Genomic DNA, 25506 nt, shown 5'->3' with positions numbered 1-25506 from the left:
TTTTTTATAATCTAATCAACCACGTTTATAGACCACTTATTCTAAACATTATTATTAATTGGGAATCTTCATACCGACCATATCTATTTAATAATCTATAGAGTTTGGATTTGGATATCACAATGTATATTAATTATGCTATATTATTGATTTAAACATAATAATCACACAACTCGTAAAGAGATAATCCAGATTTGTTGTATTTGTCTTTTTCGACAACATTACATTTTTACTATTTTTTTTAGTAAATCATGTCACTGTCTTTGACATTTTTCAGTTGTCTTAAGACGATTAGTTGATGAATTAATATTTCTTTTCCCTTAAACTCTTAGCGACATCGACGTGTTTTAAAAGTATTTAACACAAATTGTACGTATCAGACTCAAATGTCAAATTTTGTAGCGGGAAAATAAACAAATTTCCCAATTTTTTTTGAAAAGTAACATTTTTGAGGTATTTTGTGTCATTGTCTAAAAACATTTTTATGTTGTTGTTAAGAAGATTAAGACAATTAGACTTTTCGTTATTGAACATCGACATCTACGTACTACTGGGTGTAACGATATTTCAAACGTGAAATTTTGTATCAATATTTTTGTTCTGAAAAAATATAATTAAATTGTCAAACAATATTTTTCATTTGATCAATATTTTTCATTTGATCAATATTTTTCATTGCGTCCCCCAATGTGATTATTAATTTGATTTTCTTCATCTCATTAATTATTATTTTTTAAATAGTATAAAAAAAACAAAACCAGTTGAGATTTTCATGTGTTAGCTTAATAAAAATTTTATATATAATGTTATGTGAACATATCTATATAAAGTCGACAAAGCCATGGTGGAAGGCGAAGGCACCACCGACGTGGAGAAAAGAAAAAAAAAAGGAAGAAAAGTCAAAAAAAGAAAGTATCGTTGCCGACGTAAAAGCTTTAAAGGGGAATGGTTTAGGCAGCATCGACAAACCGGAATTGAATCAAAAATTTGGTTATTAAACTAAACCGAATCTTCATAATCCTGAGGTCGCGAGTTCGAACCTTTCTCACCACATTTATTAATTTTCCCATTTTCGAACCAGTGATGTCACAATCTCACCCGTTTTGCACCGAGGAATCTATAAGCCGCAAATAAACGAAACGGAAACAAATCAAAATACCAAAACAGAGAGACAAATTACATATGAACTCCGTTGTGCCACGTGGTCCCTCCATTGCCGTTACCTTCCGGTGAAATACCCCCAAAACACTCCGCTTCTAACTTAGGAGAACACCACTGCTTCCTTCTTCATCAACCACCACAACCTCCTCTCTCTCGATCTCGATCTATGGAAGCAGCAGCAGTGCCACGTCTCGTCTATTGCGGACCAGAGCCGATTCGATTCTCCGTCTCCTCACGCCGCTCCTTCATCTCCGGTATCTCTCCCCGTAATAATAAGAAACGGTCTCGTCGGATTCTAGCCGTCGCTACTGATCCTAAACCTACGCAGACTAGTCCACCCAAGTCCACTACCGTAAACGGATCTTCTCCTTCTTCTTCATCGTCGTCTGCGTCAAGAGGAGTCAACAACAATGTTTCCACGGTACGATTCGGACTCTTGTAAGCCGTGAAAATTTCATATTCTCCTGCAGATTTTTTCGAATTTTTGATTTGGTGTGGCGAAATGTTACAGAGAGTTAGCGATGTATCGAAAGAGATTAAAAGAGTTAGAGCTCAAATGGAAGAAGATGAACAGTTATCTGTGTTGATGAGAGGACTTCGTGGTCAGAATTTGAAGGATTCGGTTTTTGCTGATGATAATATTCAGCTAAGGCTTGTTGAGGTAACAACAACACTCTTTCGCAGTTCAGCTTGATTTTTAGTATTGGCTTAGCATTTGTTAATGTTAAATGTTTTCGTTTCTTCTTTGTTGGGGTTTTGTAGACTGGTGAGAGCAGTGAGTTCTTACCTTTGGTATATGACCCGGCTACCATTTCTGCGTATTGGGGAAAACGCCCTCGTGCTGTTGCTTCTCGGGTTATTCAATTGCTGTCAGTCGCTGGAGGGTTTCTCTCGCGTATCGCTGGTGATATAATAAACAAGAAAGTCAAAGAGGTAATAAATAGTCTGTTTACTGGTTTTAATCATAGATGGAATGCTATAGCAGAATGTTTAGTTGTGGCTTGCAGATTCTGGTGATATATGTTAACTCCTTTAGGTATGATTGAGAGTATAAAAATGTATACAAATTTCATGTCCTATCTTTCAGTCTCTTCCTCCTACCAAGCATGGAACACATCATGTGATACTATTTGCGGAGTCAATATGTGGTGAACAGAACTTTGTTTTGATGCATTCCAATGATAGATATTGCCCTAGATTGTTGAAATCCATCCAGTTTACAGTTGCTGTGTTTTATATAGTTTTGGTGTTACATTAGATTTGTCCACGTTTAACTCTTTTGTGGCTTGCAATTAATTTATTTGCAGTTTGATTCTCATTTTTCATCTGTCATCATTTTCAGAATGAGGTAGCTAGGGCAATTGAGATAAGGGAAATTGTAACTTCCTTGGGTCCAGCATACATTAAACTTGGGCAAGCTTTGAGTATTCGACCAGATATCTTGTCACCCGCTGCAATGACAGAGCTACAAAAGCTGTGTGATAAGGTATAGTGCAGCAATTCTCCTTCATCGTTCCTGCATCTATTTCCATATGGTGTTAATTTCTACCAGACAAGTTTTCTACCTTAGCAGAGCTAAATGTGGCTGTTTTTTTGTTTATGTTAAGGTCCCTTCATATCCTGATGATGTAGCGATGGCCCTGATCGAGGAGGAGCTTGGGAAGCCATGGTACGACGTTTATTCTGAGCTCTCTCCTTCCCCAATCGCTGCTGGTAAATCTCGACCATCGATTAACATGCTGGCCTTATCATTTCAATATAATTTTGTTTATGTCAAATGATTTATTCATGTTCTGGTTTTTCAGCATCCCTGGGACAAGTGTACAAAGGGAGATTGAAGGAAAATGGGGATCTGGTGGCCGTGAAAGTACAGAGGCCTTTTGTTCTTGAGACAGTGACTGTCGACTTGTTTGTGATACGGAATTTGGGTCTATTTCTGCGGAAGTTCCCTCAGGCAAGGTTTTGTCTGACGGCTCAGCTTATGCACTTCTGTGATCGTTCTCTTTCACCTCAATGACTTTCGATCTTCTTGTTCTTTTGGGAAATTTGATGCAGGTGTCAGTAGATGTTGTTGGACTGGTTGATGAATGGGCTGCTCGTTTTTTTGAGGAGCTGGATTATGTTAACGAGGGAGAAAATGGGACATATTTTGCAGAAATGATGAAGAAAGATCTTCCACAAGTACGCTTCATAACTTTTCTAATGGAGACTTCAATTTATTGTGTATACATGAGGCATCCGATCATAAAATCTTTATTTGTTATGTATCTATGTGGATTTACATCTGTTGAATGGTTCCTAATCTTGAAATTATTGTTTCAGGTTGTTGTGCCTAAAACATACCAAAAGTACACGTCAAGGAAGGTTCTTACAACACAATGGATTGATGGAGAGAAACTGTCACAAAGTATGGAGAGTGACGTTGGCGAACTGGTGAATGTTGGTGTTATTTGTTACCTAAAGCAGGTATTGCTTCCTGCATACTTGTTGAGGAGCATAAAGAGATGTTTGTCTTAGGTTACTTGCATACATTGAATTTTCCTCTTGGTTCAACTTCTTCTGCAATTATACTAAATGACATAGATCTTGGCATGCATATACTAATACCTTCGGAGACAGTTAATTTCTTAGGTTGTTTTAATCATTTTCTATCTTACCTTGCATGGCTAGTCAATGTTTCTAACCAATAGTTCCGAATCATCTAGTGAGTAGAATGATTTTGAGCATATAAAAAAATCAAAATATCTCATCATATTGAAAGTCTGTGTTGGCTTTCTCGGTCCTGTTTTCTGGCTATTCTGATCACACTCTTGTTCCTGTTTTAAGGTGATGTGCGAGTATATTTTTGTAATTATTTTACTGTTTTGTGCTTCAGTTGCTTGATACTGGGTTTTTCCATGCTGACCCTCATCCTGGAAATATGATTCGTACCCCAGATGGAAAGCTTGCCATCCTCGATTTTGGTAACGATTCTAGTTCTAATTATTACATTTTGTGAATTAAAAAACCCTTTGGGTATCACAGTTACATTCAATGTGATATGAGAAAAAAAAATTGTTGACAGTTTATCTTTGTCTGTTCACTGACAGGTCTTGTTACCAAGTTGACTGATGATCAGAAGTACGGAATGATTGAAGCCATTGCACACCTAATTCACCGAGATTATGATGCCATAGTAAAAGATTTTGTCAAGCTTGGTTTCATTCCTGATGGGGTCAATCTGGCACCTATATTACCTGTCCTGGCCAAGGTTTTTGATCAGGCGCTCGAGGGTGGCGGAGCAAAAAACATTAACTTTCAAGAGTTGGCAGCAGATTTGGCACAGATTACTTTTGACTATCCTTTCAGAATTCCCCCTTATTTTGCCCTAATAATTAGGGCAATTGGTGTGCTAGAAGGTATAGCTCTTGTGGGGAATCCTGACTTTGCTATTGTGGACGAAGCTTATCCTTATATTGCTCAGGTATTCTATATGAACTCGATTAGTGTATTCTATAATCAGAGTTGAAATTTTCCTTCTGGCCAGTCTACTGATGGCTAACGTCTTTGTATGTTTATCTCGAAATTTAGCGGCTTTTGACGGATGAATCACCACGCCTGAGGGAGGCTTTACGCTACACAATATACGGGAAGTCTGGTGTTTTTGATGCTGAGAGATTCATCGATGTGATGCAAGCCTTTGAGACATTTATTACAGCAGCCAAAAGTGGAGGAGGGGAAGATATGAATGGGGGCATGGCAGAGATGGCTCTTATGCAAAGTAAGACAAGCAGTTTGGTTCCTATGTTTCCAGCTAATGCATCCCAACCGGATGAGCCAGTTCAAACGAGAGTCGCTTTGTCCTTTCTGCTTTCAGAGAAAGGGAACTTCTTCCGCGAGTTTTTGTTGGATGAGGTACTAATCAAAATCTAACCACTTGTTCCTATTTGTCACATAAATACTCTGAACTGCTGTACAATGAACGATAAATTTGGAGAATAAGTAGAATTGCTCAGTCACGTAATAACTATTTATTCATGGCAACATCAGTTCTAACTATTTTTTTGTGATCACTCATTACAGATAGTAAAAGGCATTGATGCAGTCACAAGAGAACAGCTGGTGCAAGCAATGGCGGTCTTTGGGTTCAGAAACACGACACCGGTCTTCGGTATGTTACCAGCGACATTGGGACCCTTTAAGCCTGCAGCACTTCTTCCATCTGTGACGGAAGAGGACAAGGTCATCTTAAACAATGTTCAGAAAGTAATTGAGTTCCTTACCGCAAGAAGCTCCATGTCGAATAACCCTGATCAGGTTAGATTCAGAAATCTCTCTTAATTCAATTTTTAGTACTTGAGCTTTTTTACTTACGTGGTCGATATCTTAAAACAGGTTGTAGATGTATCTCAAGTGGTTCGGGAACTGCTTCCTGTGTTGCCAGGGATCTCTGCCACAGTACTGCCTGAGATAATGAGTCGGCTTGGGTCACGAGTAATGGCAAGAATAGTCCGGGACACGTTTTTGTGAATAGTTGGTTGAGCTTTGTACAATTGTGCATATAAGTTGCATTTCAAAGTATAAAAGAAATATATAGCTGATGAGGATTGCTTGTTCGCCATTAACACATACTGTACCTGCTGTAATAATAACAGAGTTATCAGTTGCCATGGGACAATGACTTAGCCTTGCTAATATATATAGCCGTAAATCTGATGCACAAAAATCATATTTCACATGATTTGGTATCAGAAAATGTATTATTGACTAAATTATAAAATTCTAAATACAACTGTCACCTTACATAACAGGCTTATTTGAAACAGGGGCTACGAGAGCTATTTTCAGTCACTTCATTACATTTCTATTTGGCAAAAGAAGAGATGGTTCATGAGTATTTGCCAATCAATTACTTGCTTTCTTCATGAAAACAGCGGCAAAGCTTGCTCTCCTGAAGCATAAGATATGATACGCTTTTTAAGCGGCGAAATATAGTGAGCCCCGTGGAATGCAGCTGCTCTTAGAGCATTCAGCGGTCCGAAGTCCACCGAGTACATCTTCTGAATCCCGTCTAAAACTGCCATCATTGCTATATTTGCAGGTTTTCTCTCTGCTTCATATTGCTTGAGCAGATTCGCCTACAATTAAAAGATTCAGGCAGTCAATACATAGGAAAGAAGAAATAAACACGTGGTTTAAGACTTAGTATCCGAGCGTATACCTCGCCAATATCGGTCCCAAGAGCAATGCCCTCTGCAATGGCTTTGGAGAGAGCGCTTGCATCTGCAAATCCCAGATTCACTCCTTGACCAGCCAACGGGTGAACAGTGTGAGCTGAGTCACCGACAAGAGCCACACGCTTTGACACATAATCTTTTGCGTGCCTCAATGACAAAGGAAACATCATTCTTTCTGAAGAAAGCTTCACAACTTTGGGAGGAATATCAAACTTCTCCTTGGCAGATATGGTCACATCTCCCGTAAGCCAAGAGAGGCTATCCCGTGAACTTGTGGTCTCTGGATGTGGACCATATCCAGTATCCAGAGCGTCGTTTACAGCTTTAATGAAGTCATCCTCGTTCATTGATTTGCGATCTGATGCCTCTTTTGGGTCCATAGTCCATACTATGTTGCTAAACTTGTCACCAATGGGAAGAAGAGCGATGGGGCCATTGGGTAAAAACCGTTGCCACGCTGTGTAGTTTGCGACAGTGTGCTCAACAGTACAAATTATAGCATTTTGTGAGTAGTTCCATCCAGTTGTTTTGATCCCTGCCAACTCCCTCACTCGGGACTTAGAACCATCGGCGCCTACCTGCACAACAAATGTTAGATATCCTAAAATTGATGAGCTTAAGAATGGTTCTACTAAAATCTAGCAAACCGAAAAGACCTACCACCAGTTTTGCATAGATGTTATTTCCATCGCTTAGCTCCAGCTTAGCCAGGCGTCCTCGCATAAACAAGTCTGTAGTGGATGGTACTTCACCAAGACCTGTCAACGAAGAGCTAGGTAGCATATCCATCGCGTTTAACCTGGCAGGATAAATAGTCTTCTGGAGATCTGATTCCTGCAAATATTATTATCTCTCACTTACGAAACTAGAATACATGCCAAACTGATAATTCTTTAAAAACGATAATCTAATTAAGATGTTGAAGAATAGAGGTAATTGGTTGTAGAATTTAAGCAATTAGCATGACTCCACAAAATCACAATACTCTCTAAACTTGTGCCCAGTGTGTTCAGATGATGACCAGTCTATAGCAAATACAGATAAGTTTTGTGGAAGGTTGATTTATAAGCTATGTTTTGTTTGTTAAAAAATCAAATAAAGTAGCTGGAGGTTTTGAAACGGGGAATATAACTGTAATAGACATGCAAAACGATATGTGAAAGGTGAATTATAGCATGGGCTCAAATATATCGTGATATTCTGCCAAGATAACATGATAGTGAATAAACTAGGATGAACACAAGAAAGCAAGATACCTGTACACAAGTTAGCTGAGATGTCTGAAGAACTTTATTCTCCACTACACACCTGGATCATGTCAAGACTGAGTACTCAACTATTAAAAGCATTAAAATTGGAGATGTATATAGCAATATACTTACCCCAAAACATCTTGATGTACATCATTGGCATTGTACCTTGTATATCCAAGGCCTGTGTAGTCCCATACCTAAATTAGGAAATATGACATAATGACTTTGTTTTCGTCTGGAAAATCATTGTCAGTATATGCAGATCCTTCACAAAGTAGATCACACCTAGATAAATCTGATTGTAGTTTGGATTTTTTAAAATTAACTTCAAACAATGGAACAAATACTTTATATCAACATTTAAAAAGGAAACTAGCGGTAAATTGAACCAATAACAAGCCAACATCAAGAAACATGTTCCACCATAATTATAACAGAGAAAGCCAATTCCTTAAGATTTTTTTCTTTTATTTGAAGTAGTTAAATATTTCCGCAGCAATCAATCATATAAGAGCTTAATAAGATAGAAAGTTAACAGTCATTACCTGCATCTTATCAAAATACGCATGTCGCTGTTCCTCAATGTATTTCCAGGCACCAATATCTGCATAATTTAAACCAAATAAATGATCACAAAGTAAAAACTTAAAAAGGATATCCATGGACTGAAATCAACATCTTAAATCTACATGAAGCTTATGCCAGTGTTTGGAAGCTCTGTTGTCAGCCAATTAATTCACCTGAACTTGAATAATTGAGCAGAAGGTTTGAGAAGAAACGAGAAATTCCAGAAATGTAATGTTACATACCTTTGAGGAATGATATTGTTGCAGGTGTGACTGTACTGACCCTAGGATCAGGTGGGAGACCTTTCTCTATAACATTTTTTCTCCCCAGAAGAGGATTATTGTCAATAATTGCGACATTCAAGTGCTTCGTCAATGGCTTGCTTGCTGAAAAAAGAAACACAAACATTCCATAAAATGAACACCGATATATTTAGTTGACGGAACATAGAATTACAGGCTAAACTAGAAAAATCCAAGACTAGCAACCATTGCTTACCCAAAGAAGCAGCTAAAGCGATTCCAACCATTCCACCGCCGACAATAGCAATGTCATGTTGTGGACCATCTTCAGTGGAATTCTTTTCTGCAATACTCTCCTAAAATCATATACTAACTGTAACTAAATCTTATAAAAAAGCATACTTCAACATCCCCCTCAATACCAAATAAAGAATAACACAACTATAATAGGTGATGTCCCAAAGATGATAAACTACATTACAGAACCACAGTGACCACTGACCAGAGAAAGACTTATATGCCAACATCCACACAACAGATGCAGAGAATTTTTGCTATCATACTATAATAACAGCATGCATAAAATAAAATCCCCAAGTATCTTTCCTGAAAATTCACAAGAACAGAACAAGAGGGAAATCTCTTACATTGGAACCAGAACTAGTAACATTATGAATCACATGAGTTGAACAAGTCCTCCGCAATACTATATTTGCTCCAAAGACATTTGTCCCAAGCTTCCTTGCGAGAACCCTGTCATAGAAAACCAATTACAGTCTATTATCCAAGTAAGCTGAATCCTTACAACTTAGTCGCAATTCAACATCCCACAAACAAAGATGATCACCGACAAAAAAAATTTGAAGTTCTACTACAGTAATTTATATACCACGGGAACAGAGAAACGAAAAAAAAAAAAACTATTAGCAACGCGACATTGATTGATTTAGGAAAAGTTGAGAGAAAAACATCCTCAAATTTGATTACAAAACAAAACAGGGATTCAAATTTAGAGAAACGACGATGTAGAAAGACGAGTGATGTTGGACCTGTTCATGGATAATATTTATGCAGATTGAGACAGAAGAAGCTACGTTTCTCTGCCACCGGGGTAAGACACTTGAAATGAAACGGAAGAGATAGGTGACTCCGACGAGAGAAAGCCCTCTAAAGTCTAAACCAACAGAGAAGGTCCTCTTCTCATTTAGAACTCACGGAGGTTCGAAGAAAATGATCCAACCGGTTATTGAATAACCGAGTTATGAACCCGGTTTAAATTGGTTCCTGGACCTTCTGAGTTCTTCTGACTCTGCCGTGACTCGAATCCGACGCTCTCATCAACTTTGATACAACTTTGGTTCTCTGGTTCTGGGGATGAAGCGACAAACACGTGAAAACCCTAACTACAGTTTCGATCTAAGAATGCTCGATGGTGTTAATCATTGATGGCAAAGCGATAGGTGGTTTGGTTTGGTTAAACTTCCCCAACCGATTTTCTGGTTCGATTACAACTTTTTTGGTTCAAATTCTAGTTCCTTTTTAACTAGTTTCGTAATTGTTTTTAATTTTCTTGTATTTTGGGCTTCCAAATCTGGGCCTTTGGTTCTGTAAATCTTTTGCTCTCATGCTTTAAATTGAATTATCTTTTTAACAAAAAAAAAAAAAAAAAAAAAAAAAAGGAGAAATTTGTGAGTCGGTGCGATAGTGACGAGACAAAGAAATGGATTGGGCTCATATAGTTTTGATTTAGGCCCAACAGAAGAATTTTTTTTTTTTTTTTTTTTTTTTTGTCATCTCCAACAGAAGAATATTTTATGGTTTAATTTAAGCCCATTCGGAAAGTTACTTGAGTTTGTTTAATTAAGTTAAGCAAGTTGTTGATTTAGTCTCTTTTGCTTGTAAGCTTGGACCTTAGGTAAGTGGGCGTTTTTGACGTCTTTGCTTTCTGATAGATTTGGAGGAAACTTTTGGAAGTGAATAGTTTCTATCAATTTATTCATTAGCCCTTTAGGCTTATTTCAAAATCGCAAACTTGATTAACAAGTTATTTACATAATGGTAAATCTACCCATTTAACTCGATCTCGTATTTCCGAGATCTCCTAATACTTTCCCTGAGTTTAAAATATAGGACCTTAACTCTGATTCATGGACACTTCTTGATATCATCCTGCCTCTTCTGTTTGAGTTTCCATGAAACTCAAGATTCTGTTAGTAGCTTGCAGACAAACATTGTTACCCACTTGTGTGCGCTTATGTTCCAATTTTACTGCAACATAATCTATTTCTTACATATTTTCTTTACTAATGTTTTCTCTTTTCTCATCTTCTTCTAGGCATCCGAGTGGCTCACACGTTCTTTTCCCTGAAATTAATCATTTAATAGTTTCATTAGACAAAACTACAGAGGTGTCTCTCCTCTCTTGCTGTTACAAGGTTAGTAACTAGTTCTCTGAGATAATTCATAAAAGCTTTCACTATGGCCATGTACTATATATAATATATATAACAAGTTATTTCTTATCCTGACTCGTGGTGTCATCTCTACTTCCTATTCCAGGTTCTGCATATTCCAAGCATATTGAAAAGAGAAGAAGAAAACAAATACAAAAAGAAACAGAACAAATGTTTTTACATCACTCTTAAAAGTATAAAAAGGAAAACAGAATCATTGCAAAATGTTCTTAGCTATGTTACTAAAAAAAAAAATGATGCAAAAGAATCAGAACGCATCTCCATCAGAAATTTTATGCCTTTTTCTATTTGCAGATTGTGTGAATCACTTCATTAATAAAAATCATAAGAGCCTTTCTTTGATACATACATACTCACAACCAATAATATCATGAAAAGACCTGCGTAGGTTAGTATTATGTTCTCAAGACTTGAAGTGATTTAGCTGACTTGTTCTGCTTTTTTACCCTTTTTGGGTTTTTGTTTATCTTGTTTCCTTTTCTTTGATTCAAGACTGACCCAAGTATAACCTGTGGGGATAGCAAATGGGTCTTGTAAAGCTTTAGACTTACTACTCGAACCATCTTTGTTTGATCTAGACCGACGAAACCACGAAGATGATGAGTTAGTGAAGTCAGTTGCAGCAGCTGGACTCTCATATCCAGAAGCAGTTGGGCTTGAGAGAGGCGTCTTAAACTCATCTGCAGGCTCAAGTTCTTCAAACTTTGTGAATGTAACAAGAACTTTTATTGTAGGTACCACTGGAATAGCAACCTACATTTTACACACAAAATCAATAAAAGTGAAGTTGAAGAAACATTTGATTAGCTCTTAACCTTAAACTTCAACATACCTTGACTGGAAATGTTCCAGAGGGAAGTTTTGTGGTAAGAAGTTCTCTGAGACGACGAATCGCTTTGACTTTGTTTGCGAGTATGTCAAGCAAAGGAAGCAGCTCTTCTGTTTGTAATGGGAAATTTGGAGATAGCCAGAGAACAGGACGTAACCCTTTCTTGTATTCGCTTTCTTGTTGAGTCTTGCCAGAGACTACTGATGCTTTTGGTTTCCTATAATGCTCATTATCTACTGAGTGTCTTCCTGGTTTTATCTGATTAGACTCTCCCAAGAGATTACTTACTTTCTCATTCACACAAAGAGAGCTTCTCGGTGGCGCGTATTGAATTGGCTTCTCCTGTACTTTAGTCTCTTTATTCTTTCTCCAACCTCCTAACCAACCTTTCTTCTCTGCTTTCTTGTTGGACTGACTAAATTCCTCGGTAGGAACTTCGATATGATCGCGCTGATGAGGATGATCAATGAAGCCATTCTCACCAGTGACATTTGGGAAGTCTGGTATATCCAGCTTAAGAGCAGCCTCTAGTTGCTTTTGCTCTTCATCAGTTAGAATATCACAGAGATCATCAACTCCTCCTACTACATCACCGTTCTCTTTATCAGTCGATGCACCGGGAACTTTTCTAGACTTAATGCTAACAACCACATTGTTCATCTCATAGACCTTAGCTTTCCAAGGACCAACCATCTCACTCTTCTCCTGCCTCCTCCAATTTGTCTGTGGAGATAGAACAGCTTGTGTCACATCAATCCCGGGTCTAAAGATATTGCTCTTACACATTGCAGCCACTTCTTTCCTAACTTCTTCTTCTGATGGAACACCACAAGCACCATCCAACGCATTCACCACTTCCTTGTCCTTATGATTCACCATGTAAAGCGATCCACGAGTGACTTCACCATTCTCTGACCCATCACCAAGAAACAGTATACTCTGATCAGACCGCTGAATCTTGAAACCATCAAAACCAGCCATAGTCATATCCGCTCTCAAATTCGATCCAACCTTCCAAACCTTATAAGTATCAGACGGTGCAACCTTAGAGACAAAAGGCACAACAGAGCTCTCAAAATGAAAACTCATCTCCAAGTAAAAATCTTTCATCCTACTCATTGTAGCTATCAAACGAGGTAGCCTCCTACACCACTTAGCCCAAGCAAGAGGCTGATAATGCCGGACTATAATCATCGCAATCGCCTCTTGTCTACCGCAAACAGCTTCCTGCAACGCGTTCCATCCGTCCTCGTTCTGCAAAGTCCAATCAGCTCCAGCCACCATAAGCATTTCAACTGATGTTGAATCACACAGCTTCACAGCTAAATGTAGCGGCGTGTCACGGCTTGGAACGTCTCTTCTATCAATCACAGCCGAAATGGTATCCGATTTTGCTTCCTCAGCTAATGAAGCTGCCTCTGTTTGAATCTCACAAGGATCTTTAGGCTTTGGGAGAGAAGACAGTATTGACTTTAGACCAACATAGTCTTTAGAAGCAACAGCTCTGTGTACAGAGCTGTGAATGTACTTAGAAACATCAACGTTCTCCATTTGGATCTTCAGATCAAAATCTCCAATTTTTTCAACTCCTACGAAACCAGTAAATGGATCAAAATCTCAACCTAATTTTTAAAACAAGTCAAACAAGAACGAACCAGACTAAGATCAAGAAACAGAGTTAAACCCTGATTGAGACTTTTGGGAAGATAAGATCAACGAAAAGATAAAGAATCATAATTGGAAATGTGGGTCTTAATCAAGAAATCGAAAGATCTTAGAAAGGTCTTACCTTTTATCTTTTCAACTTCTAACTTTCGTTGCAAGAAAGAAGATGACTTGTTCTTACTTCATCATCTCGAAGCTTTCACTCTTTTAATCTTCTTCTTCTTCTTTCTCTCTTGTGTATTGTTTTGTCATATGAGAGAAGTTGAAAAAGAGAGGCTTGTGATCTAATTACAGATCAGCGACACATGTGGGAACGTGAAACAAAAAAACACACAGAGGGATTTAAGGGTAAAAGGAAAAAAAAGAAATCAATCTCGAGATTTGTGTGAACTCTAGAAAATGAATAAAGAAAAGAGTATTGAGTTGAATCTATAGAACTAGGAAAATAAAATCGGGAAGAAAAAATTTAGGAAGATTGAAAAATTAAGAATAAGTCGTGAAGATGCAATGTGTTTAGTGGGAGGGAAGCAAGCAAAGCCAAAAAAAGACACATTGACATTGAAAATTTATGTCAATGTGTATTAAAATGGGATAATAAATGAGAATTAAAATAGAACTAAATGAGGATTGAAAAAAAAAAAATTTAAAGAGATGAAATGAGGATTAAAAATATAGAATAGAAAAACTTAATAAAATCTTCTAATAGCTACAACTCTGATTTGATTCAGATATTTATAATGTTCTTAAAGGTTTTCAAAGGTTTTTAAGGTTTATAAGGTTTTTTACAAGGTTTTTAAAAAGTTTTTAAAAGGTTTCTAATTGGTTTTTAAAAGACATTTCTAATATATATCTTTATTTTTCCACACATATAAAGATCATTTCTGTATATTCTTATAAGCAAGTATTTGGATAAATCAAAGTTTTAGTGGATTTTTTGATAAAATTTGAAAGATGAAATATTTTTGAAAAGAGATATTGGAAAGGGTATTTTTGAAATTTCCCACTAATTATTTCATTAATCTAAAAATAAACTTATATAAACTTTTTAATCTAGTTTTCCATATCAATTAAGTATGTTTTAAGTAATGAAATATCTGGTGAATTTCTTTAAAATATATATTATTATTAAGAAAAATATAACAACAAATCAGAAATTTTAAGAAAAAAAATTTTAAATTTTAAATGTCCTTGATTAAAAAATCTAGGTATCTTAGAGATTTGCGAAATCAAGATATAAAAAATCAAATGTAAAGGTTAATAATATTAGATAAAATAGTAAGATGTTGTCAATCTATATTAATTATGCTAACATCAAATTTTATAGTTTCGAAAAACAAACATTCAAAGTTTAATGTCATTCAGTCATTTTGTTCTCAGTGTAATCGAATATCAGTTGCTTGTTTCTTTTAAGAGTGTATAGTAAAGGATTATTACCTACCAAACTTAATGTCGTCATAGTTCCACCCCCTTTCCAAATGTATTGAAAGTGTAGTTTTACAAATCTTGAATGGTAAAAAATTTGATTTTCAAATATTAGTAAACATACAAGGCCTTAGTGGTTGATATGTAATATGTTTATGCCCTTTATTAATTTCAAATTTGAAGAAAATTATTATTATTAAGGTACAAATTTGATGTACATCATCATCCTTATGATTTATTACAAATTATTCAATATAAGAATAAATTATGTATGTACGATATGTATCAAACTCCATAACGACATATTTATTTTTATCGCAGAAAAAATATACCTAGTTTTCGAATACTAGACCAATCATCCAAACTTTCATATTTAATTTGAATTTAAACTTAAAATTATCCAATATTTTCTGAAATTTTATAAATAATTAATTATTCAAAATGATACTATGGCATACATTTAGTTTATAATATATTATTCCATTTTATATTGAGAAAAAAATATATAGCCTTTGAATATATTTTCTTAAATGTATGTAAAATTCAGTTAACGGTTGGTTACTATAATTGTATGGCAACTGGTAAGTGAAATTCGGCCATAATTGACTGCATATTCACCAAGTTTATAAAATCTGTACAAAATGAACACATCTATGAATATTCTATATATATGAAGTTTCACATGAATGTCTATGTGATTTTATTGGACAAACAAAGCCGCATATACGCCCTAAATTATATTCGATTTCGATGTTTGTTTTTTTTGTCGGCCAACGTTTTTAATTAAAAGTCCAAAGAAAAATATAGAAGGATCTAACCCATAAGAAAAATACAACAGAATTAACAGGTAAAACTAAATCAAATTACAAGATAATGATAATAAACATAATTGATTTAGTGATATACGTGTGGATGAAGTGATGACGTGTTCTTCTCCTATACATCTTTCTGATCTTGAACGCCGCTGCATAGGATCATTTTAAGAAGATTAAAAATATTTGATATTCAATTTGCAGAAGTTTAAAGGAACTATTATGTTTATAAGCACAACAAAAGTATTATCTAGCAATTCGTTAAATCTGTTAAACATTGATATTAAACGGTTTATAGAGTTAATCGATTGATGATTGTTATACAAGTACTTACAAGAGTATTTACACGAATCCATTATTTAACCCGCTAAAATCCAAATATATATATCATCTTGTTGGAGCTTTAGACCACCCTCTTTTGGGCTCAAGACTTTCTTTCCGATCTAGTGTGTTTCATTAGGTTTGGAATAGAACTTTAGACCGGAAAACACTTTCCCTTTCGTCTTTTCCATCCTGTTTATCAAACTCTTTTACCTTTTTATCCCAATTTTCAGAGGTTTTTAGGGTTTGTGCTTCAAGTTCTTACAAAAAATTTTTTTTCTGGTTTAAACTTTTCTTTTCGCCGCCGCGTCTTTGTGGTAATTCCTTGGTCGCTGTGTCTAGGGTGAAGAGGCTTAAGCTACATAGTGTATTGTTAAAGTCCGATTTGGTTCTGTTCTGCATCATGTCTTCTGCGATGGACAAAGCTCTCATGGCCATGTCGCTGGAAGAAGAGGAAGAGGAGGTCCCTTTTGTGATGCCTGATTTACCAGAGTACCTTTCTGTCGAACGAAATTCGATGAGTCTAATCGGGAGAACCCTAAACCCCGATTGTCAGCCGATGAAAAATCTTATTAGAGATATGCCAAGGAAGTGGCAGAAACCAGGGAGGATGAGAGGAATTGCCTTATCAAGCGAAAAATTCCAATTCATCTTCAATAATGAGTACGATCTGCAAGAAGTCCTAGCAAAAGGAACTCATACCTACAATGATTGGTCTTTGGCGGTTGATAGATGGTATGAGGTACCCCCTGCTAATTACCTTCAATATATTCCTATATGGGTTCAAATTTGGAATATGCCAGTAAATTTCTACACGGTTAAGGCGATTACTGCGCTAGGGGAATTGATTGGTGAAGTAAAGGAAGTGGACTTTGACCCTGATAAACCTCAAGTTCAGGAATTTGTCAGAGTGAAGGTTCTTTTTGATGTCTCGAGACCTCTGCGTAGAGCTAAAGAAGTAACTCTGCCTCAGGGGGGCTCTGCTGTGATACGTTTTCAGTATGAACGTGTTCAGAAAAGATGCTACAACTGTCAACGTTTGACTCATGAAAAAGACTTATGTCCTATACTGATTAAGAAAAGAGAAGAAGTTGCTGCAGCTAGGAGAGCTGGGAATCATATTCCAAAAGTTACAAAGGAGAAGTTTCTCAAGGATAATGACCCGCTGTTTGGTATTCTGTGTGAAGACCAGGTTGGTGTAGATCCCCTCACAGGTCGTCAGAGGATTGCTTTTGATGTTTTGGAAGGAATGAGACAGTACCTAAGAGCAAATAACAATGAAGATTGGCAAGTCAAAGCTGATAGAATAAAGAAATCTGTTGGTGAAGTTGAGAAAGACCCAGTAGCTACCAAAACGATCCTTAGACTGGAATCACCTCCTATTGTGCATCTAGATGTTAACAAAGAGAAGGGACTGGTGTTTGGGTTTGAGGAGGCTGGATCATCTAGCAAAAGAAATGAAAGGCAGGCCAGGGATCCTGAGAGTTTAAGGGAAGGAGTGTTTGGGTCTTTTCAAAGAAACTGGTTTGCAGAACCAGTGGAAGCAGTTGATAAAGGCAACTTTGGTGATTTCTTAGCCCTTTCTCAGCCTAGTCAGGATAGAGCAACGGGATACATGCCTGGTTTCTTTGAGGGCCTGTCCGGCTCTGGTCCTTCCAAAAAATCAAAAGCTAGGAAAAGACCTTACAAGAGTAACAGAAAAACAAAGCCAAAAGGAAATATTTCAGGTGATGTAGATCAAGATATTTCTGTGGGGATATCAAAAGGAGTGAGAGAGAAGAGAAAAGCAGATGATGAAGGAACAAGCTCTGCCAAATCCACCAAGCTTAACCCTTCTAAGGTGATCCCAAATGAGGGATCGCCCAACGCATAATGAGCATCATAAGTTGGAATTGTCAGGGCTTGGGACGGTCTCAAGATCTGGTGATTCCTAGGCTCAAGGAAATGCGTAAAAAACATTTTCCTGAGATTTTATTTCTTATGGAAACAATGCAATGTAAAGAGAATCTGTTTGATGTACAGTGTTTACTTGGATATGAAAGAATGGTAACAGTAGAACCAGTGGGGAAATGTGGTGGTCTGGCTCTGATGTGGAAGAGTAGTGTACAGTTGGACATACTACATGAGGATAAGAATTTGATTGATGTACAGGTTCAGTTTGGTTCTTCAAATTTCTTTCTCTCCTGTGTGTATGGGGACCCCGATGTGAGTTTGAGGAATGTTGTCTGGGAGAGAATCACTAGGATCGGTATTGGAAGAAGAGACAGATGGTGTGTGACAGGGGATTTCAATGCTATTATGCATAACGGGGAAAAGATTGGAGGCCCAAGAAGAAATGACAATTTCTTTAGACCTTTTTCTGAGATGGTGGAAACTTGTGAACTGATGGAAATGCCTAGTTCTGGCAATATGTTCACTTGGGCAGGAAGAAGAGGTGAACATTGGATCCAATGTAGACTTGACAGAGCTTTTGGTAACAAGGATTGGTTGCAAAGTTTCCCTGCTGCTAATCAAGCCTTTCTTGAAATGAGAGGTTCTGATCACAGACCTGTTTTGATCAAACTCATGTCATCTCAGGAAGTTTACAAAGGGCAATTCAGGTTTGATAAGAGGTTGTTGGGTAATCCGTCAGTAAAATCGGCTATTCTGAGAGCTTGGAAACCAAGTAATACCAATGGGGGTTTTGTGGTGGCTCATAGATTAAGAGATTGTAGAAAAGCATTAAGTAAATGGAAGAGAAGTAATGACATGAATTCCAGGGATAAAATTCTTCAATGTGAGTCAGCTTTGGAAAGAGTTCAATCAGAAAGATGGCCTAATCTGCAACAAATTCATGTTTTAAAGAGAGAACTGATCAAAGCTTACAAGAATGAAGAGTTATACTGGAGTCAGAGAAGCAGAAAAAGATGGCTGAGAACTGGTAATAGAAACACCAAGTTTTTCCATGGAGCTGTTAAAGGTAATAGATCAAGGAACAGAATTGAGATGTTAAGGGATAGAAATGTGATAGCGAAAAGATCTGAAGCAGCAAAAGGAGAAGTTGCCTCTGAATATTTCACAAACTTATTCAAATCCGTAAACCCACAAAGCTTTAACTGTTGGTTTAATGATCTTCCGGTAAAAGTGTCAACAGAGATGAATACAAGTCTGATTGCCAAGGTCTCTTCAGAGGAGATAAAGGAAGCCATTTTCTCTATTGACCCAACGAGTGCACCTGGTCCAGATGGTATGAATGCCTTGTTTTTTCAGCAATTTTGGGATATTGTGGGGACACAAGTCACAAAGGAAATTCAAAACTTCTTTGAGAATGGAGTTTTCCCTGTGGAGTGGAATTACACTCACCTATGCTTACTGCCAAAAACTCACCATCCCACGGAGATGACTGATTTAAGACCGATTAGCCTTTGCTCTGTTTTATATAAAACTATCTCCAAGGTTTTAGTAAACAGATTGCAAACTTGGCTGCCTGGGATTGTGTCTATTAATCAATCTGCCTTTGTGGCTGAAAGACTGATCTCGGACAACATTATTGTTGCTCATGAAGTAGTGCACAGCCTAGCCTCTCACCAAGACATTTCCCCCCAATACATGGCAGTAAAAACTGACATGTCCAAGGCGTATGACAGAGTAGAGTGGAGTTATTTGAGAGCTCTTTTATTAGCCATGGGTTTCCATTTGCAATGGGTGAATTGGATTATGAAATGCGTTTCCACTGTCACATTCTCTGTCCTTATTAATGATCAACCCTTTGGCATGATCAACCCCCAGAGGGGACTAAGACAGGGAGACCCTTTATCTCCATTTCTCTTTGTTCTATGCACTGAGGGTTTGACCCATTTGTTAAATAAAGGCCAGAGAGAAGGTCTCCTTGAAGGTATAAAGTTTCATGAAAAAGGCCCTGAAGTGCACCACCTGTTATTTGCAGATGACAGTCTATTTATGTGCAAAGCCTCAATGGACCAATGTTCCTTCTTACAAGAAACCTTGAAGAGGTATGGAGAGGCTACGGGACAATCCATAAATCTGAATAAGTCGGCAATTACTTTCGGGTCAAAGGTCAACCAAGCAACAAAATCTGAAATCAAAACCAAGATGGGCATATTCAAGGAAGGAGAAGTAGGAACATACTTAGGGATACCTGAATGTTTCAGTGGATCAAAAGTGGAGCTCTTAAGCTATATCAAGGATAGACTAAAAGACAAAACTTCTGGGTGGTTTACAAAGTTTTTATCTCAAGGAGGGAAAGAAATCCTTTTGAAGTCAATAGCTTTGGCCATGCCGGTTTTTGTTATGTCATGTTTCAAATTGCCAAAGACGACTTGTGCAAATCTGGTGAGTGTCATGGCTGATTATTGGTGGAGCAATGTGGAGCATGGAAAAAAAATCCATTGGCAAAGTTGGGATAAGCTTTGCTTAACTAAAGAGGAAGGGGGCCTGGGTTTTAGAGACTTGGAAACATTCAATCAAGCCCTTTTAGCTAAACAAGCTTGGAGAATCTTGCAAAATCCAGAGTGCTTATTTGCTAAACTCATGAAGAGTAGATATTTCCCAAACTCTGGGTTCTTGGAGGCTGGGATGGGTGTGAGACCTTCTTATGCTTGGAGAAGCATAATTCATGGGAGAGACTTACTAAAACAAGGTCTGAAAAAGAATATTGGAAATGGCCGCTCTTTCCAGGTATGGATCGATGTTTGGATTGAAGATGAAGAGGGTTGGAGACCTCCGTGGAGAAGAAATCAATTCTTCAATCCAGATCTTAGAGTAGCTGACCTGATTGACAATGGGAAAAGGAGTTGGGATACTCAAAAGCTTTCTGAAAACTTTTTCCCGAGGGACATTGAAAGAATCATGAAGATCAAACCAGTCACTGAATATCAAGACTTCTATTCTTGGCGTTTCAATAAAAATGGGGATTTTTCAGTCAAATCAGCCTACTGGTTAGCAGCTCAAACCTCTCTGTTGGAAGTTAGAAATGCAGCAACTCAACTCCCTTCTACAAATGACCTAAAAGCTAGAGTGTGGAATCTGTTAACTGATCCAAAAATCAAAGTATTTCTCTGGAAAGCTTTGTGTGGTTCTTTGCCTGTTGCAGCAGCATTGATCCATAGAGGTATGAAAATGGATGCTAGATGTCAGCTTTGTGGAGGGGAAGAGGAATCAGTGAATCATGTTCTTTTTTCTTGTACTCTTTCAAGACAGATTTGGGCTTTGACTGGGATTCCATCTCCCCCGAATGGTTTCCAAAATGGTTCTCTCTTCTCAAATATCCAATACCTTCTGCTGAATGTTAAAAATAATCTTTGGCCAGAAGAGTTGAGAAGAACATTTCCATGGACCCTCTGGAGAATTTGGAAGAATAGAAACAAATCATCTTTTGAAGGAAAAGGGTTCACCCCTTTGGATGTGGCTCAAAAAGTCAGAGAAGATTGGATTGAGTGGGTTGAGGCTCAAATTGTAGATGAGGAAGACTGTAAGGAGGATGAGAATATCGCCTGCAGGGAGGTTAGACCTCAGAGAAGCAGGATTAATCAGGCAAGGAAAAGCTGGAAGAAACCGCCTGTAAACTGGTTAAAGTGTAATGTGGGAGTCTCTTGGTCAAATAGAAACAAGCTGGCTGGTTGTGCTTGGGTTTTAAGAAACCATGAAGGAGTGGTGTTGTTGCATAGTAGAAAGGCTTCGTCTACATTAGAGAATAAACAAGAGGCGCAGTTCTTTTGCCTTATGTGGGCACTTGAGAGTATGAAAAGCCACAGGGTTGATAAAGTGGTGTTTGGGCTGCAGGAAGAGTTTTTGGTTAGTGCTATAACCAAACCGGCAGCGTCGCCTTCATATCGATACCAATCTATGGAGGCTGTTTTAGTGTTAAAGTCTTTTTCAGCCTGGAAATTCTTTTTGGAAAACTCTTCTTCAAACAGGGGAGCGTTGCTAATTGCCCAAAGCGTTATCAATGACTGCGGGTTGCAGTCCTATGTGGCTCAAGGTCATCCATCTTGGCTTCATGGTGTTTTTGTTGAAGAAAGCGAGATATCGCCTGATTGAATCTGAGTTTTCAAGTTACGTAGGGTGGGTTAGAAGGAATTTTTTGTAGAAACCCGATATCGTGTTAGTGGCCCTTCCTTTCCAGGGTTTGTATGTGTGTAGTCGTTTAGCTCAATCATTTGTTGATTTGGAGCTTTTTTTCAGTTTGTTCTGTGATGTACCTTTTGAAATCTATCAATACACCACCAGTTGACCAAAAAAAAAATATATCATCTTGTTGGAAAAAGTGAAAGAGTAAAACGTTCCAACGTCAATAGATAAATTTCTTTATGTATTGGATTACAATTGGTTAAAACTAGTGTATGTATAACCAAAGTATCTATAAAGCATGGATGCATGGAACTAAGAATTTGATGACACATGGACAAGTGTGACCGAGATCGACCACTAACCTCACATATTTTGATAACCTCAAAGTCAAGTTACCTAAGAAGTCACTACAACTTCGACACGTTAAATCGGTGGTGCTTTAACTATATACATTTTAGATTTTCATGAACTCTACGTACTCTCGTAAGCACAAGTGTTGGTCTTTGGTTAAGCGGTCGGAGAAAACCATACATACACGTCTCATCGTACCACGTGAAGTATATCAAAGTCACGTGATATATAAAATCCGAAAACAGATGATATCATCAGATCATATCTAAGTTAGGAATTACTTTTGTCGCCATGCACTCTCAAGGTGTTTTCTGTGTACTGCATGTACGTAATACGTATGAGTGTAGTCTACTCTCTTTTGTTGGGTTTCATTAACTATGTATGTGGTGGTACGTAGTATGTGAACTTGTTGCAGTCGGCTATTAGCTAGGTTGCATCATATGAAGTTGTATTAGATTGTTTGAACATGGAACTCCACAAAGACAAATCAGCTTCTCGTTTGAGTTACTTTATAGAGGATAAGGCGGTTTAGTAGCAAAGTTGGTGTTGGTATTGGTTACTCACTCACTATCTTCGATTTTGGGTTCTCTCTCTCCAGTTTCCAAGATATATATTAGACTACGGTTATTGGTTTATACCTTAGTTTTAAAGTCGGTATTTACAAGTATTCAGAACCTATAAAATCCATGTTTGAATTTGGATCGTTATATAGCAACAATACTAATATACAAAACGACTAGATGATCAAATCTTGTCAATACATAAGTTTTAAGAAGACGCATGTTTTTTTGTATAGCCATGGTAATAATCTTTGGTCTGATATATATGTATAAGAAAAAATAGATCAAGATTATTATTACTAAAACATTTCTGACTGAGCGGTGTCTGATAACCAATACAATCCGGTTCAAGAAACTTGGACCCAAAGCGATCCTAAGGAAACGGTCCACTACCATCTCCCCAGTATATTCCACTAGCTATCAAACTTCACATTATTCATGGCACATTAATCACAATAATTGACTATTAACTTTTGCGACATAAGTTTTTAGATATATTATTCTTTACTAGTAATAAACGTTGGAACCTATTATCACACACCACATGAATTTTACATTAGTGTTAAAACACACACACAGACCGAGATACTTACCAAGTCATACCAATTATATAGTACGTATAGCTAGATACACTTGCTTGCAAATCTTCTACAAAATCTCATTAATCATCTCAATGTACATCTTTAGTAGCATCAGCTTTACCTTAGCTATTACCTAGGTTTGTTATTATATACTACTAAGTACAAAATGATATGCTCTTCTGTATATATATCACGAAAGCATTTGACTAAATTTCTGTAGAATATATATGAGTGACGCAATTAGAATAATTGATCTTTTTTAATGTATATAAAAAAAACTCCACGTTATATATATAGTAGAGTCAATCTGGATTTGCTACTATATGTGTGCCTAATAGAGACATAATTGTAAGAAGGTAAAAGATATTATAGTTCTTCCATTTATACTTAAATTGATACTAGTTAAAAGAAAAATAAGATATTTTACGAAAGAAAAAAACTTCACATTGTAGAAAACTCATATAATATTGATATGATACCAAATAATGTATGTGTCAAAATAACTAAAATTTTAAAAGAAAATATTTAATTACCACTTTTAGGAGATTTCACTACTCCACTAGGTTTTACCCCGTGGTACACCACGGGTCCATAGTTGGATTAATTTGTTTTTCCTAATTTTTATAAAAGAAGTGTTTTGTAAGGTTAAATTGTACCTTATCGTAGTGAACAATAAATATTTTGTTTATTTGAATGTGATGTTTGTCGAATTGTTTCTTCTCTATTAATAACTTAACCATGGTTTTGTGGGAGTCATATTATATTAAAAAAAATCAACGACATTTAGCACTTACATAATTACACAATATTTTGTTCACAAAGTATTCACACTTTAGTTATTGTGCATGCTTAGTCAGAAATTGTTTGGTTAAGTCCGAAATTGTTTGGTTACTTTTACACATATTTATTTATCCCAAGAACCATATTTTAAAGAGAGGCCAAAAACTGTCATCAAGTTGAGATAAGGAAAATAAAAAATTAAAATGGCCTTTCCGTTAAAGTTTTCAAACGGTGTCTCTTTCACTTTCCTTCGAGACAAACCGATCGTATCTAAAATACAAGTACCTGAATCGAACATGAAGGTAATTGAACTTGAATTTCCCTTCTTTGTGAGAAAACCCAGAAATTTAATCTATCTATCTACTTACTTTCTCATGTTCCAAACTCTAGTTTTCATCATTTGAAATTTATAACGATGTTGGCATCTAGAAGATTCAAGGATGATGGTGCAGCAATCGATTGGTTTCAGAATATTCAAGGATGATGGTGCAGCAAATGATGGTCCTGTAGAGCATGCAAAGGTTTTCTTATGTAAATCGATTGGGATCATTTCGAGAACTCTGGTTCACTATCTTGAATCTTCCAATTCTCAATTGATATAATCCTATTTTGAGTTTTATGGTCTAATTAATGCCTTTGTGAATTATTTTAACTTCATCTTTCTACGTTTCTGTTGATCCAATACATCTGACTTATAACTTGTTGCTAATTACAGGTTTTAATTGGATAATTTTTTTTTGGGGAAGTGATTCAGGTATTACATGTTTATATTTAATGGAAGAATGTTGCTTATGTGAATACCGAGTGCTTTAATCTCCTATATGTTGTTCTCTATTTGTTGTCTGCAGTTTTTAAACTCTATTATATGGAATGGTGGATAACACCGGTTTAAGGACGAACAAAATTGGATTAGAAGGTAGAATTTATATTCAACCGAACTAAGGAGTTTGTGTTTCAGAATTCTTGCGGATTCAAGTCACTTATTAGCATATAAGAACTATGCTTAGCTAATTGAATGAGTAAGATAACTGCAGACTTCAATTAGTTTTTTTTAACAACATATGTGAAAACTATAAGGTGCCGTTTACTCAAAACATTGTTCTCTATTTGTTATATGCAGTTTTTGAAGTCTTTTATATGGCATCGTTGACATGTCCGGATAAAGAACGTAGGACATTAGACAATAAGGTAAACTTCATACTC

General features: G+C 36.8%; 3 protein-coding genes and 1 long non-coding RNA gene across 8 annotated transcripts; 2 read left to right on the top strand and 2 right to left on the bottom strand.

Annotated features, from left to right (window-relative positions):
• The first annotated feature begins 1165 nt into the window (after positions 1-1165).
• LOC17891809 (uncharacterized protein sll0005) lies at positions 1166-5810 on the top strand. The gene is made up of 13 exons (XM_006296953.2): positions 1166-1582; positions 1673-1822; positions 1924-2094; positions 2504-2647; positions 2769-2874; positions 2967-3115; positions 3217-3342; positions 3484-3627; positions 4037-4124; positions 4251-4624; positions 4732-5055; positions 5224-5457; positions 5536-5810. Exons 1-13 carry the CDS (start codon positions 1328-1330, stop codon positions 5668-5670), a joined length of 2400 nt encoding a protein of 799 aa, XP_006297015.1. The 5' UTR covers positions 1166-1327; the 3' UTR covers positions 5671-5810.
• Positions 5811-5881: 71 nt separating this feature from the next.
• Positions 5882-9847, bottom strand: LOC17893204 (ubiquinone biosynthesis monooxygenase COQ6, mitochondrial). The gene is made up of 10 exons (XM_006299056.2): positions 9489-9847; positions 9087-9192; positions 8696-8795; positions 8440-8583; positions 8176-8234; positions 7760-7827; positions 7634-7685; positions 7038-7211; positions 6362-6955; positions 5882-6278 (listed from the first exon to the last, which is right to left on the bottom strand). The coding sequence occupies exons 1-10, from the start codon at positions 9494-9496 to the stop codon at positions 6063-6065; spliced, it is 1521 nt and encodes a 506-aa protein (XP_006299118.1). The 5' UTR covers positions 9497-9847; the 3' UTR covers positions 5882-6062.
• A 1262-nt stretch (positions 9848-11109) lies between these two features.
• On the bottom strand, positions 11110-13857 carry LOC17892204 (ankyrin repeat domain-containing protein 13C-B). The gene is made up of 3 exons (XM_006297145.2): positions 13532-13857; positions 11746-13331; positions 11110-11666 (listed from the first exon to the last, which is right to left on the bottom strand). The coding sequence occupies exons 2-3, from the start codon at positions 13291-13293 to the stop codon at positions 11334-11336; spliced, it is 1881 nt and encodes a 626-aa protein (XP_006297207.1). The 5' UTR covers positions 13294-13331; positions 13532-13857; the 3' UTR covers positions 11110-11333.
• Positions 13858-24514: 10657 nt separating this feature from the next.
• On the top strand, positions 24515-25491 carry LOC111831585. 5 transcript variants are annotated; one of them, XR_002834673.1, is made up of 5 exons: positions 24515-24605; positions 24694-24824; positions 25019-25057; positions 25152-25322; positions 25424-25491. It is a non-coding gene; the product is annotated as an uncharacterized LOC111831585 (long non-coding RNA). The 5 variants fall into 5 exon arrangements; XR_002834670.1 differs by having other exon boundaries at positions 24518-24605; positions 24736-24824; XR_002834669.1 differs by having other exon boundaries at positions 24524-24605; positions 24733-24824.
• The last annotated feature ends 15 nt before the right edge of the window (positions 25492-25506 follow it).

Source organism: Capsella rubella, unplaced genomic scaffold (genome assembly GCF_000375325.1).
Source record: "Capsella rubella cultivar Monte Gargano unplaced genomic scaffold, Caprub1_0 scaffold_3, whole genome shotgun sequence".
Classification (NCBI taxonomy): Eukaryota; Viridiplantae; Streptophyta; class Magnoliopsida; order Brassicales; family Brassicaceae; genus Capsella; species Capsella rubella.
Note: the sequence above shows the minus strand (reverse complement) of the source record. Positions and strands in the feature narration are given on the sequence as shown.